This window comes from Chrysemys picta, chromosome 7 (assembly GCF_011386835.1).
Source record: "Chrysemys picta bellii isolate R12L10 chromosome 7, ASM1138683v2, whole genome shotgun sequence".
Lineage (NCBI taxonomy): Eukaryota > Metazoa > Chordata > Testudines > Emydidae > Chrysemys > Chrysemys picta.
Window position 1 is genome coordinate 5,027,318 of NC_088797.1, and position 15,009 is coordinate 5,042,326.

General features: G+C 48.3%; 1 protein-coding gene across 5 annotated transcripts in view; it reads left to right on the plus strand.

The window, feature by feature from the left end:
* Positions 1–15,009, plus strand: part of SYNPR (synaptoporin) — a 176,919-nt gene that overhangs the window by 79,878 nt on the left and 82,032 nt on the right. For 3 of the 5 annotated variants that reach the window (XM_008179451.4, XM_065550645.1, XM_008179452.4), the window contains 2 exons: positions 7,735–8,467; positions 8,589–8,691. The exons of the other annotated variants lie outside the window; for them this stretch is intronic. In XM_008179451.4, coding sequence (XP_008177673.2) covers positions 8,067–8,467; positions 8,589–8,691 — 504 coding nt within the window. In that variant the 5' untranslated portion in view covers positions 7,735–8,066. The remainder of the gene's footprint in view (positions 1–7,734; positions 8,468–8,588; positions 8,692–15,009) is intronic. 5 annotated transcript variants of the gene reach the window in all.

Below are 15,009 nucleotides of genomic sequence, written 5' to 3' on the forward strand. Positions count from 1 at the left end.
TCGCACATGTAGGCAAGCAATTTGGCCCAGGTTTTTAAAGGTATTTAGCCACTGCTGCACTCAATGCCAGCAACAAAGAGTCCCATGGCACCTTATAGACTAACAGATGTATTGGAGCATGAGCTTTCGAAAGCTTATGCTCCAATACATCTGTTAGTCTACAAGGTGCCACAGGACTCTTTGTTGCTGTTTATAGATCCAGACTAACACAGCTACCCCTCTGATACTTGACTCAATGCCAGCGTCTGTCTCATTTTCAAAATTTAGGCACTTCGATGGTCAATGGGATTTAGGCTCCTACGCGTCTAAATCGTCTTTTAAGATGAGATTTGGGCTCTTCAATCAGGTAGGTGTTGCAACTTTGAGCCCAGCAGTGCCGAAATACCTTCTAAAAATCTAGGACTTATTGTCTCACAAGCCGTCCCATTGCGGCTCACCCATGTAAGAATTGCACATGGGACCGGCTTTGCCCCAGAGAGAGTACAGGCAAAAAACACAAGCAACAGAGAAAGGATGTGGGGAAAAGGAACTAGTCAGATATATATATACAATTATTTGCCATTTTTTAAAGTGGGTATAACTAGATTAAGGAAGAGTGCTGTCTCCAAACCTCACTCAACCTAGCATTCATTAATTGGCTGGTTTCTTGTTGAGGTGGCTTGAGGAGGGATTTTAATCATAATTAGCCTATTCTGCAAAACATTCCTTTTGGGGCAGAGGAAAAGCAAAGAAATGTGGGATGAACAAATTGTGCGTGGGGCAAAAATAGAGAGAGCTGCAGCACGATAGAAAGCCCCATTCGTTCGTTTCCTCCACTGTACTCAAGCATTCAAGCTGATGAGTTTTTATCCAGCGTGGAAAATCCACTGCTCAAACATTCTAGCACAAACCACTGACGTGCTGTGCTCTGAGTTAGGCTTTGGAGTCATCTTCTTTTCTCTCTTGCAGAAGGGATCGTCTCAGAGAACCATCAGACCAAGCTATGTGGGGCCAAGTGTTTATTGCACAGTGCAGTATGCTGTTTCTGAAAGAGTTGGCTAGATTCTGCTACATTTACTTTTCTACATCAGTCGTCTTTCCTCTACTTCTCGTCGTTAGCCAGACTTCCACAATAAGCTAATAATAAGATAAAGCACATTGTTTGCACTGGGAAGACAATAAGGGAGTTTTGAATGATAGGAGTGGGATTTGAAGCTGGGGAGGGGGCCAGATTAGCACAGCTCCGTTAGCTGCAGATCTGACCCCTAACTGCTGAATGATGTGGAACAAGAAGCACATCATGAAGTTGCAATAAAAATGTTACACACCCGCTAGCAGCGGGAGCCCAGGCTTTTGTACATGATGACAGATGAGGAGCTAAACAGCAGAAGAGGAATCCTGCAAGGTTTGTAAACTGCAGTCAGTCCAAGTCATCAAGGGTTCCATTATCCCATCAGATCTGCCCACGTGACTTCCATTGTAGCTAATGGGAGTTCCATGGACTCCCCAGGAGGGAAGCCCCCCGTGATGCTGAGTGTCTGTTTAGAAGTGAAGAAATCGACATGGCACATTTGTCCACTTGGAAATGAACTTTTGCAGCTGGTGAGATATTTAGCTACAAGCTAGCCGTCTCAAGCCTCCACATTCAGCACACCCTCCTGCTTCGCCTCTGTCCTAATCATTCAAGGGCTTTGCATCTGCCCCATGTGCAAAGATTGGGCGGAGTTGTCAGCTCGACTTATTGCTTGTATGAGTGATGCTTGTGCAGACTGAAGCTGCCAGACTATTAAAAATAACCAGGTTTAGTATCCCAGATGCTGTGTAATTGTGTCAGTTCCTTCCCCCTTTGTTCTTGTACACTCACGATATTGATCACCAGTCGTGTAAAGTATTAACATACTGACAATGTGTGTGGCATCTCTGCATGTAGGATCTACTCATGCTGGGCTAGATCCTTGGATGCAGGGCTCCGTTGACATCGACGAGGCTATGCCAATGTCTACCAGCTAAGGATCTGGCCTACTCCACTTGCCTATTTTTAACTGCCATCAAGCACAAGAAACCAGGTCTTCCTTCCCACTCCCAGGTCCAACCCCCAGTACAGACTCCCATAATGCCATTGATTGCCATTGATTTCTGCAGGTGATCCACTGGTCCTGCGCCTTGATGTACCCACCGCCGAATTGCCACCGAAGCTGTGGGGCTGGCGGACCTCCTACAGGCACGCCGCCAAAGGCTGCCTGACTGCCGCCCTCACGGCGACCGGCACGCCGCCCCAGGCACGAGCTTGCTGCGCTGGTGCAGCAGAGCACACAAGGGCATTCCAAGTGCAGACGGCAAGGAGATGCGGTGACTGGCCTTCTGCCTTTTCCATTCAACAAAGCGCATCAGCTCATGGCAATCAATGGCATTATGGGAGTCAATGGAGCCCTGCATCCAAGGATCTAGCCCAGCATGAGTAGATCCTACATGCAGAGCTGCCACATTCTAGCCAGAGGCTGGAAAGGGAATTGGGTTTTGTTTCTCCCACTTTTGTTTCTCCTGTGTGTCTCCCCAGTTTGTCATCTCTTCCTACCTCCCTTTCCACCAGCTGGATGATCCACATAAGCACAGTAATGCCTGTTCTCTGACCCCAGTTAAACATTGTGAGTCTTATCAGAGTAGTTGGGACCCTTTAAATGCTACCAAATCATGCTACAGGCCTCTAACCTCCAACTGGGTTTATTAATGCAATCAAAACAGGCAGGACCCAACAGTTCCCTGATGGGTGGATCCTTTGAGCTATTTTCCACTAGTACCAGAGATATACCTTGTAAGCTGAAAACAAATGAATGTTTGCTGGTCCATTTTACATATGGGTACCACCTAGGCACAGGCTATGTCCTGGTTCCTGTCTCCGCCTTCGCAGTTCAGTATGCACCAATGTCCCAAAGACCGAAATCCTCATCCCCTAAACAAAGCCTGTGTTCAAAAGGCCTTGCCCATAAGAGTTACACGTGGTTGGAAGAAAAAGACCTCGGACCCAGGCAACTCACCAGCCCGCTGCTGCTACAGTCCAGGGGAGGGGTTGTGGACATGCTACTGACCATACAAATGCTATGGGTATCGTTATTATTAAGTGAAGGAGAACTTCCATCTTGCTCTAAAAATGAGGCCGCCATTAGTGGAGTCCCTCTACCTCTAGGAGCCCATTGATTTAGGGGCGTTCTCAGTATAATGAAAACGAAGGCAGGGGCCAGACCTGGCTCAGTCTGTATCTTTTCTTAGGGTACGTTTACACTGCAGTTAAAAACCTGCAGCTGGCCTGTGATAGCTGACTCGGGCTCGGGCTACAGGGCTGTGTAATTGCAGTGTAGATGTTCAGGCTCAGCCTGGAGCCCAGGCTCTAGGACCCTGCGAGATAGGAGGTCCCAGAGCTCAGGCGAGCATCTACACTGCAATTAAACAGCCCCTTAGCCTGAGTCCTGCGAGCCGGACACAGCTGGCCCAGGCCAGCTGTGGGTGTCTAATTGCAGTGTAGCCGTACCCTTAGAGAAACGTGCGTGGGAGTTATTCCAGCATTGGGGCCATAGGAATTGTGCCGTGCTAAATGAGTGTGTTTAGCATGTGAAGCGGTTATACATATTGACCTTCTGTTCTCCCTCCATGTGCAGCATTGCAACTCCCAGTACAGTGCTCTTCTGCCCCCCCCCCATCCTTCCCCCCCGTTGTCTGCCAGCTAGACTGACCTTTCTCCTGGATGTATTCACCCCTGTACTCAGCACTCTCTGCAGCCCAGAAGGCCGTATTTTGCAGTCTGCTGAATCAAGCCCTGAATACTGAAGAAGGCAGTGGGCAATTCAGTGTAAGCACAGCTGTTTACTTTTTCAGAGGCCTGGTCAAGGGAACTAATATAACAAGCAGCTGTATAATTAGTGGAAATCGCTATCAGTGCTCACGGTTGTTGTATAATCCGTTTCAGTCGGAAATCTTATAGCACATACGGGGGAGGGGAGGGAGTCGACTCATTCCGGATCATTGTCTTTAACAATAACAGGCCTAAAAGTGGCAATTCTTCAACAAAACAGACTCCAGCGCGAAGCTGCAGAACTGGATACCATCAGGTTAGGCCTGAATAAAGATGGGAGTGGTTTTTCCCCAATACTAATTTCTCCCTACTGTTAGTCACATCTTCTTGTCAACTGTCTCTAATGGGCCACTCTCTTACCACTTCAAAAGTTATTTTTCCTCCCTTGGTATCCTGCTGTTAATTGATTTATCTCGTTAGACTGACCTCACACTTGGTAAGGCAACCCCCATCCTTTCATGTATTTATACCTGCTCCTGTATTTTTCACTCCATGCATCTGGTGAAGTGGGTTCTAGCCCACGAAAGCTTATGCCCAAATAAATGTGTTAGTCTCTAAGGTGCCACAAGGACTTCTTCAAAAAAAAACAGGAGTACTTGTGGTTCTTTTGCGGATACAGACTAACACGGCTGCTACTCTGAAACAAGGACTTCTTGTTGTTTTTGCTGATACAGACTAACACGGCTACCACTCTGAAACCTATCATTGTCTTTGTCGCTTGCCAAGTTAAAACTTATGCTAAGTTCGACACAGGTGGGCTGCTAAGAGTGGCGAGAAATAATAGAGACTATTCGTTTTAGCCTGAAATAAATGGGTTGTCCAGCTGTAGTTGCTGTAGAGAGGAAGTTGAATGTTAATTAGATGCCAGCAGTAATTATAGTGATTATGTACTTTTTGAGTCGCTGTTGGGAATAGCTCGATTTACATCCAGAGAGTAATGTGAACGACATGCTAATCGCTTTAAGGGGGAAGGAAGGTACTCTGTTTTAATAAAGAAATTGTAGTGAGACAAAGCTACAGTGGGCTAAAAAGAGCTACAAAAGTGGCTCAATGTAATTACTGAGTAGCTGCAAGAATAGCTGCATATTGGAGAAAGTAGGGGACAATGCTTTGGTGTTGGTGAAATATTTTCTGCTTTACTCCATTCCTTCGTTATCATCCGATGTCTCATGGAAAGGTGTCCATTTCTGCACAGTTTTTCGATAATAGGGCCTGGGTTCAGCTTTGATAAGCATTGGAGGATCCATGACCATTGTGTCTTCATGACTTCCAGATCTCACACGCACGGTTAACAAGTGAAAAGCCCCCTTCCAATATCCAGCCCTGCGAACGTTCAGCCTGGGATCTGAAAGAGCCCAGCTTCAGTATTTTTGGCTCATGCACAACAGCATTAAAGAGTCTGCACTTGGGACTTGATTAACTGTTCTGTGCATAGCACACAAAGCAGAAAAGGATCCAGGCTGGTCTCTGTTCTATAGTCCTGCTGGGAGTAAAACTTTAATTTTAGGGCCTAATTCTGAAATCTTGTACATGACTGACTTTACTCAGGTGACCAGTTGCACTGACTTCAACAGTACTACTTGCCCAAGTAAAGTCATTCACATACCTAAGGGTATGTCTTCACTACCCGCCGGATCGGCAGGCAGCGATCGATCCAGTGGGGATCGATTTATCGCGTCTAGTCTAGATGCGATAAATCGACCCCCGAGCACTCTCCCATCGACTCTTGTACTCTATCGCCACAAGGGGCGCAGGCAGAGTCAACGGGGGAGCAGCAGCAGTTGACTCACCGCAGTGAAGACACCACACTAAGTCGATCTAAGTACGTCGACTTCAGCTATGTTATTCACGTAACTGAAGTTGCGTAACTTAGATCGATTTCTCCCCCCCACCACCCAGTGTAGACCAAAGCTGAGTGTTTGTAAGATTGTGAATTTTCTCAGGGTCCCTATCTTCATGAAATAATAGGAAACTCTTGAATATTCTACCTCCCAACATGTGCACCAGTCTAACACCAATGAAATGATTTCCACAGAAATTCTATGACGGTTGAACTTGGACAAACCCACGGCTTTGTAGGAAAAAGACTCTCCAGGAAATGTTCTCCCTTAAGAACTTGTACCACCGCTAACTCTCAAACATAAAAAATACATCATTCCCCTTCATTCACAGGGGACATACAGGTCTCCTGCATCTGATCCTACTGTTAATACTACTTGAGAGGCTTATGCTGTTGGTGACCAGGTATATCCTTTCTTTTCTTTTGACCAGGTCACATCGTTCTGTCTTCAGGAGATCGTTGGGTTTCTCATATGTCAGCACTGTACAAGATTCCTCCCTATGAGATTAACACACACCCTTGCATTTCATGATAATAAACTATATAGGGCAGTGATGTCATGCATAGAATTGAAATAGATATCTAACTCATTTTTGTGTCCAGGTCCTGCATCCACCTCAGGTCTTTCATGGTTTTTCAATGCCACACTCCCATCTGTCTGCTTCCTAGAGAGATTGAGCCTTTAGTTGAATGTCCTAGCCATTACCTCACTCCTACTTCCCTTCCTCCTTCAGGCAAGAACCCAGTTTCTCTAGGGTGCTCAATGGTAAAGGTTTCCTGCCCAGCTGCAAACACATTTCCTAATTCCTTCCGTCCAGGAAAGATGACCGGCTCCTAGATGAGTGGTTCTCAAACTAGGACCACTGCTTGTTCAGGGAAAGCCCCTGGCAGGCTGGGCTAGTTTGTTTACCTGCTGCGTCCGCAGGTTCGGCCGATCGCGGCTTCCACTGGCCACAGTTTGCTGCTCCAGGCCACTGGGGGCTGCGGGAAGTGGTGGCCAGCACATCCCTCGGCCCGCGCCGCTTCCCACAGCCCCCATTGGCCCGGAGCAGCGAACTGCAGCCGGTGGGAGCCGCAATCAGCCAAACCTGTGGACTCGGCAGGTAAACAAACTGGCCCGGCCTGCCAGGGACTTTCCCTGAACAAGCAGCGGCCTGGCTTTGAGAACCACTGTCTTCGACGGCTTCTTTTATTGCTTCTGAAAGGTTGAATGAAAAGCATGTGGCAAGATAAATGGTTTGCGTTCATGTTCATAATCCCTGCTCGAACCAGATTTAATCTTAACATGAACTGTTTTTCGTTTAACATGTCAACTGAAACAATATCTTACACTGTTGCATGCAGTGGTGTTATCATAGAATATCAGGGTTGGAAGGGACCTCAAGAGGTCATCTAGTCCAACCCCCTGCTCAAAGCAGGACCAAAGTGTTGTAGCCATGTCAGTCCCAGGACATTAGAGAGACGAGGTGGGGGAGGTTATATCTTTTATTGGACTAACTTCTGGTGGGGAGACAAGCCTTTTTGTCTCTCTCACTGACAGAAGCTGGTCCAATAAAAGATATTGCCTCCCCCACCTTGTCTCTCTAATTGAAACAATAGGCCTTTACATTTTCACCATTTCATTTGCAAGACTTAATTCTTGGGATAGGTAAAGTCAGACCAACCCAAACGTTCATACAAGCTCAGGCCCTTACAAAGAAGTTTGAAGGGTTAGGATCAGAGGCGCTGACTTTCTAATTTCCCGAGGGGTGCTCAAACACCCCCCTCTGCCCCAGGCCCTGCCCCATTCCACCCCTTCCCCCAAGACGCCTCCCCCAGCCTCTTCCCGCCCCACTCCTCCCTCCCCCCCCAGTGCCTCCTGCATGCCACTGAACAGCTGATCACTAGCAGGCGGGAGGCGCTGGGGAGGAGGGGGAGGAGCTGATTGGAGGGGCCGCGATTGGGTGCTGAGCACACTATTTTTTTCTGTGGGTGCTTCAGCCCCCGAGCACCCATGGAGTTGATGCCTGTGGTTAGAGTGACTCTGGTTTATTCTGGTGGTTACAGATATTGTGTTTTCCCTTTTCAGGCTCCTCTTTAAGGATCTGCTGCTGAACGCCAGGGAGTTCCTGAAACACATGATGCCACAACAGGAAGAGCACCAAGGGATAGCCGGGGACTTTTATTTCTTACCTAGATAGCAGACAAGCACCCTAGGGACTCCACAGAAGAACATGAAGATGAGTTTCCCATCTGCATGGACACAGTGCAAACCCCAAGGCCTGTGGGAGGTGGGAGGAATCAGGAACTCTCAAGAAGTGCTCACCACCTCCAGCCCCAAGGCGTATGCAGTTCATACCTTAAGGCCAGCGTTTTCCAACACTGGTTGTGTGTCCAGCTTGAGGGTTAGCCTGGGCAAAAATGGAGCATGCAGCATCCGTGACCCCTTTAGAAAAGACTGGTCCAAATCATCGAGCATTACGTGGGTTTTGTTGGCTAGTTTTTACAGCCCAGCCATTCCCATTCATCCTCTTGTTGCCATCCAGGTGCCCTGGCTGCTCCAGGTTTCCCTTTCCTCCCCAACAATCCTCTCCTCCTCCTTTTCTCCCCACCCGACACTCTGACCTGGGAGAGAATCGAAGGATCCCAACAAATGTCCAAAGAACGTCCCTATGGCTCACAGCCAGTGATCGCTGCTTGTCTCCGTGGCAACCCTCCTTCTTCCTTCCCCCTTGCAGGATAGTGGTGGTGTCAGTGTGGGGAGGCCAGGTGGCCTGGCCGGGCCTGCCCCTGGCGGCTCAATGGCCGAGTTGTTTGGAAAGGTAAGTGTGAGGCTTTGAACTCCTGGTGAGCAAGATCCCTGGGCCACATCCGTTCGTGTTCATTTTGTTAGTTACGTGATGAAGCGCTGAAGTTTAAATACCCCCAAACTTACCTTTACAGAAAACCCATACAGGCAGAGAAGCATGCGGTGCTCTTCCTGCAGACTTGCTGGGTGTTTCGGCTCCATCCTGACGCTCAGCAGCCGGTCCTTCCTGAGGAACCTGTAAGTAACGATCTCTGAGGTGCAAGTGTCAGGAAATAGGGAGCGGGGAGGGGGCCAGGATCCTGATTCTAACGCAGCCTGCAAGGGTTCAATCCCTTTTAAACCATTTTGGGTTTTCTTGGGGCGGAGGTTGAGAACGCCTGTCCTGGTAGGGATCTTGGTCAGTTGTGTGAGGACATATTTAGGCCTTAACCTGTGGGTTCGTTAACCCGCACTGCTAGGGTCTGTGATAAAATCCTGGCTGCTGAAAGCTTTGGGCCGGGCCCACGAGTGACATTCGGTTAGACCAGAGATCGCAGCTTCCTACCCTGCTGTCCTGAGCGGGGGGAGGCAGGAGGTATCACACCCTTCCCCGGAGACAGATGGTGTGCGGGCTCACTGTCTCTAGGCGAGATATAGCCCCAGCTAAGACAAGACTGCAGGCCCCGTCGGCTCAATCAGGGGACTCCTCTTGTTTGGTTCAGCTGGTGGAGCATCTGTCCAGGGGCTGCCCTGTCACAGGTTAGGGCAACTGCATTGGTATTCCTCCTCTGTGGTCCCTCGAGGGCACCCATGCCGGGCTTCTCAGCTGTCCCCTCTGTTGGGCTGAGATCTGTCTCTCTCTCCCTCCTCACCGGGGTCTTTCCAGGCTCACAATTCCCTGTCCACACTCTGTTATTCCCCAGCAGGCCGAACTGCCTGTACTTTGCTTTCTCGCTGAAGGCTGTGAACAGCTGTGAGTGCCAGCAGCCACAAGCTACCATGCAGCCCTTCTGAAGCAAGCGCGTTTATTCTTAAGGTAAAAGCGTTACTGAGTAAACACATAAAATAACACCCAAGAAACTACACGTGTGCTAATAACCTTACCAGAGATCACCCCCAGCTTCACCAGGGTTCTGCTAGGAGGCAGTCCTTCAAATCCCACAGAATGTTTTTGCTGTGGTGACCAGTTCACAACAGCCTTGGCTCAGAACTAGCAGCCCATGAATATTCAGTCTTTCCTTTATACAACTTGGGCCTTTGATCGTCACCTCTGGGAACAGGTAATCAATGGCCAGTGACCCTCTCCTCAGGGTGTAGCTTCCAAAGCTGGGTTTTTGCGTAATCAGAGGTAGGTAATTTGCATTCACCTCCCCCTAAAGATTCCCCAAGCAAACTATGTGACACTGTTTGTCCCAAATTCCATTCTTGTCTGGCCCATTGTTCAGTACAGTCCTTTGATGTCGTTAACGCGTCCCAGGGTTCACATCCCATCCTCCCCCGGAGAAGTGACATGCAATCCAGGCCCCCCGTAATACAGAACCTTTGCATTTAATACAATGGACTCCAAAGAGACTGAAATTTAATTCACTAAGAGTTTCAAGGATCTAGCAGGAAATTGCCATACCTGTCCCAGGCCTCATTTCAGCTACGTGCATATGCACAGGGCGCTTGGCCGCTGGAGAGAAGGCTTTGCTGACTGTACGTGTCCATGGTACCGAGACTAATTTCACCTGTGCAGTCCCAGTTGTAGCCATTGTGAATTGCCTGGGTGTACCTGAGGGCAGCCCTTTGCCTGTCCCACTGACATCAGGCAGACATGGAGAGTGGAATTCTTTTAGCAAAGGATAAAATAAAAAGTTGTGGGGACTGGGAAGGGGAAGAAATAACTCAGTGAAAGAAAAAGAGCTGGAACCAGCGTGTGTGTAATATGAGAGTGAAGCTAAGAGTGAATAAGATGCCAAGCCTGCAACGACTTGTGAGTGTGCAAACAAGTGCGTGTTTAACTTTATACACCGAGAGTCATCCTGTTGGCTACTCACAGTGCACACAGTTAAGTGTGTGGAGAACCCTTTGCATGATGGGAACCTAACCCAGCATCCTTTAGAATTGCTCAGTCTCACTCATGACTCAGTTGCTCTTTTAATGCTGCCAAGGCATGTACCCCGTTGTGGTGCGGCCGTTCAAGAGATGGTCATTCAGCACAAGGGGCTTTAGCTTAAACTTTTTAACAAGCTGGGTGAAGTTCTTCTAAATGTTGCCCCTGCAAAATGATGCAAGATGCCTCGTTTCTTTGCGGGGATGGGCTCTGTCACTCCTGCCCCACTCAGAGTAAGCCAAATCAAAGTGACTTAACCTCTATCCCGGTTCCACACGTCATTCAAAGCTCTTTATTTGATAGCATAGCACTGCCATCTTCCAGATGAAGGATCTCTGCAGGGCAGTTGCTCCAGCGCACCGGCCACTAGGGGGCTCCAGGCCGGGTGACTACTGTTCATTCAACCATCCATCACCCACGCAAAGAACAAGGGCTCCTTTTAACGGGGATGGGCCAGGATGGGGAAGTTCCTGCCCATGCTCTCAGTTCCTCTTTTCTTGCCCTGCCAGTGGAAAAGTGCAGATCTCATTTCTTTGAACCTCCGCTGTGGGTTGGAGGATATGCCTGTCCTCTCCCCACGTTGGAGGTCAGGGATGCGTGGGGCTCGTTATTCGTACCAGGCAATTCTGAGAGGCGCTGGCTTGACACAGTGAACTGCTCTCTTCCAGCTCGTCCTGATCTCACGCAAGGGTTGATAAACTGGCCCCCTCACCTGGGACCCGGACTGGATAAATGCCTGGTGGCCCGGGCCAGGTCTGCCCTTTGCCTATTGTGGCCCCACAGATAAATCAGACAATGATCATGTCCTAGTTCTCCCTCTGTTGCTATGAGCCTTCCAGATTCATGAGGCTATGTGTGCACTGGCTATGCCAGTGTCTCTCTTGAGCTCAGGCCTTTGACCTTCCGCCCTGCTCGGTGACTCGACGTGCTTTCGCGGCAGGTGACGCCGATCTGCCGGAGATTCTGCCTTCTCTTCCTCCTTCATGATTTGTTAGTAATTTCCTTCTGTGCCACCAGAGAGCAACACCAGTACAGGGTTGTTGTCTGAATCGAAGCAGTGTGCAGGCAATTGGAATGCTGACAAAGTCAGATTACCTGATGGCATAGCTGGGAGGCAGAGCAGATAAAAGCAGCGTCGGATGGAAGATGTGGATTTGGTTATAGGACCAAGACTCTGACTCTCTGTGTTCTCCTATCACCCCAGCGAATGGAGAGGACTCTTATTTTCCAGTATCAGAGGGGTAGCCGTGTTAGTCTGGATCTCTAAAAAGCAACAGAGAGTCCTGTGGCACCTTTAAGACGCATGCGTCTGACGAAGTGGGCATTCACCCACGAAAGCTTATGCTCCAATACATCTGTTAGTCTTAAAGGTGCCACAGGACCCTCTGTTGCTCGTATTTTCCAATAAGTAATGACTCCAAAAACTGCCTTCTGCACACGGGGGGCACTCAGGTGGAATGCTGTTGTATCTCTCTGGAGAGCCACAACCCAGCCCAATCTGTGTCACCTGTTTTGCAGTAAGAGATTTGGGCATGTCAGGGTGAAGGATATATAATATTGTCCACAGGGAGGTAAGACTTCCTGGCTTTCAGCAGCAAAACCTCCTACTGCTGGAAGAGAGCTGTCGGCCTGAGATTTAGCAGCAGGAGAAAGGCTGGTTTAAAAGGTAAGACGCAGGCATGACACTAAACAAGGGCCACAACTTTCAAACTGGGACATGTAAAGAGCTAATGCACCATGAAGGCACCTAATAAGTGGCCTGTTTTCCAGGGATGCCGAGCGCACACAGTTCCCGTTGATTTCAGGACAGTTATTTGGATTCAGATGCCTAAGCATAGTTTTGTATGTGAGATACTATTCTAATCGGGGGGGGAATAACACCCTCCTTTTTTTTTTCCATAAGCCCTGATTCAGCAAAGCCCGTGCTTAAAATGAAGTCCAGTTGGAGTCAGTAGGACTTCAGCACAGTCGTAAGCGCATTGCTGAGCTGGGGTGCTAGTGGTTGTATGAAAGGCGAGACAGAGCCCCAATAGCATGGGGGGAGAGGGGAGAAGAGACACACTTCTAGCTAGTTACTTTTTTCTGGCATCATCTGGTGGAATCTGATTGACAGGCTCTGTTATGAAGCCAATACTGTGAGATTTTAGCTGTGAGTAAAATAATGCTGCTCATGTGGGAAGCAGAGTACAAGAGGCAATTATACAGTAGTTTTAATAACAGCTTTCTGCTGGCTACATCGCTGAAAACTTAAAGTACAGTTGACAGTAATTAGATTTTTTACTTTTAAATACCTTCAGGAAAATACAAGAGAAAGGGATCTGATTAATTCTTATTCCACATGGTGTTCATCCGCCCTCTGCATGTTTGGCCTCCAGGTTATTTTTTAAAATGCCAAATGTTTAAGACTTAAAGGGACTTAATTATGGGAACGGGGTAGGCAAATTTTTGGAGCAAAACAATAATAATGAGGTGTCAGTGGCACTGTTTTGAACTTCAGAAATACAGTGGATGTTCAGATTGACATGGATAGGTTTTCAAATCTACTTACACTGATTACCTGCTAGATTTTGATGGGAATGTGCCACAAAAATAATCCCAAATCCATTAAAATAAGTGGAGAGATTAGCCATGCTCCTAAATGTTATTTTCTGGGACTCCTTAAAAATCCTCCTAAATACACTTTTTTTGTTTTGGCCAGGAGTTAGCACACAAGTTCCCCCTACAGTCCTGTCATAGAATCATAGAATATCAGGGTTGGAAGGGACCTCAGGAGGTCATCTAGTCCAACCCCTGCTCAAAGCAGGACCAATCCCCAACTAAATCATCCCAGCAGGGCTTTGTCAAGGGCCTTAAAAACCTCTAAGGAAGGAGATTCCACCACCTCCCTAGGTAACCCATTCCAGTGCTTCACCACCCTCCTAGTGAAAACGTTTTTCCTAATATCCAACCTAAACCTTTCCCACTGCAACTTGAGACCATTACTCCTTGTTCTGTCATCTGCTACTACTGAGAATGGTCTAGATCCATCCTCTTTGGAACCCCCTTTCAGGTAGTTGAAAGCAGCTGTCAAATCCCCCCTCATTCTTCTCTTCTGCAGACTAAACAATCCCAGTTCCCTCAGCCTCTCCTCATAAGTAATGTGCTCCAGCCCCCTAATCATTTTTATTACCCTCTGCTGGACTCTTTCCAATTTTTCCACATCCTTCTTGTAGTGTGGGGCCCAAAACTGGACACAGTACTCCAGATGAGGCCTCACCAATGTCGAATAGAGGGGAAAGATTACATCCCTCGATCTGCTGGTAATGCCCCTCCTTATACAGACCAAAATGCCACTAGCCTTCTTGGCAACAAGGGCACACTGTTGACTCATATCCAGCTTCTCATCCACTGTAACCTCTAGGTCCTTTTCTGCAGAACTGCTGCCTAGCCAGTCCTGGTCCCTAGTCTGTAACAGTGCATGGGATTCTTCTGTCCTAAGTGCAGGACTCTGCACTTGTCCTTGTTGAACCTCATCAGGTTTCTTTTGGCCCAATCCTCTAATTTGTCTAGGTCCCTCTGTATCCTGTCCCTACCCTCCAGCGTATCTATCAATCCTTCCAGTTTAGTGTCATCTGCAAACTTGCTGAGAGTGCAGTCCATGCCATCCTCCAGATCATTAATGAAGATATTGAACAAAACCGGCCCCAGGACCGACCCTTGGGGCACTAGGCTTGAGACCAGCTGCCAATTAGACATGGAGCCATTGATGATCTAGCCAGCTTTCTATCCACCTTATAATTCATTCATCCAGGCCATACTTCTTTAACTTGTCGGCAAGAATACGACTTTGCTAAAGTCAAGGAATAACACATCCACTGCTTTCCCCGTATCTGCAGAGCCAGTTATCTCATTATAGAAGGCAATTAGGTTAGTCAGGCATGACTGTCCTCTGTTCAAGAACTTGTAGGCTGCAAGTTAGCTCCCTTCCTTGCCAATAACCCTTGTCAATTAAATTCAGTGCACTAATGGAACTGGATGATTTTTTCCTGTTTAGAGGGGCAGCGGATTTAGTGCTGTTGAAAGGTACCCGATTGACGGTGCAGGAGACTGCAGTCTGCACAGAACAGCATGAGCAGATGCAGGCGGCACAGGGGTCATTGAACTTGCCCATAAATGAGCCTCTCTCTGATCCTGGCGGCGCTCCCTGTAAGCGGAGGTCCAGTCTCCATCTACGTTAACCATGGATGAAGATGTTCTCCGCGCACCATCCAAGCAGGTGTGGGAGAAGTTGGGGAACGCACCTCCCCTCAGCAAGGGAGCGGAATGGGAGCTCTTTCTCTGCTTGTAGGAGACAAGAAAAGTGCCACGCTCCACACCATTGCCTCGTACTTTAAGCCCAGTCAAGCCTCAATGCCAGGTCGCTCCTTGACCTCTTCCCCGAGACTGTCCACAAAGATACCAGCGGTGAGGATGAAACGTCAGCCCCAGAGCAGCTGGACTCC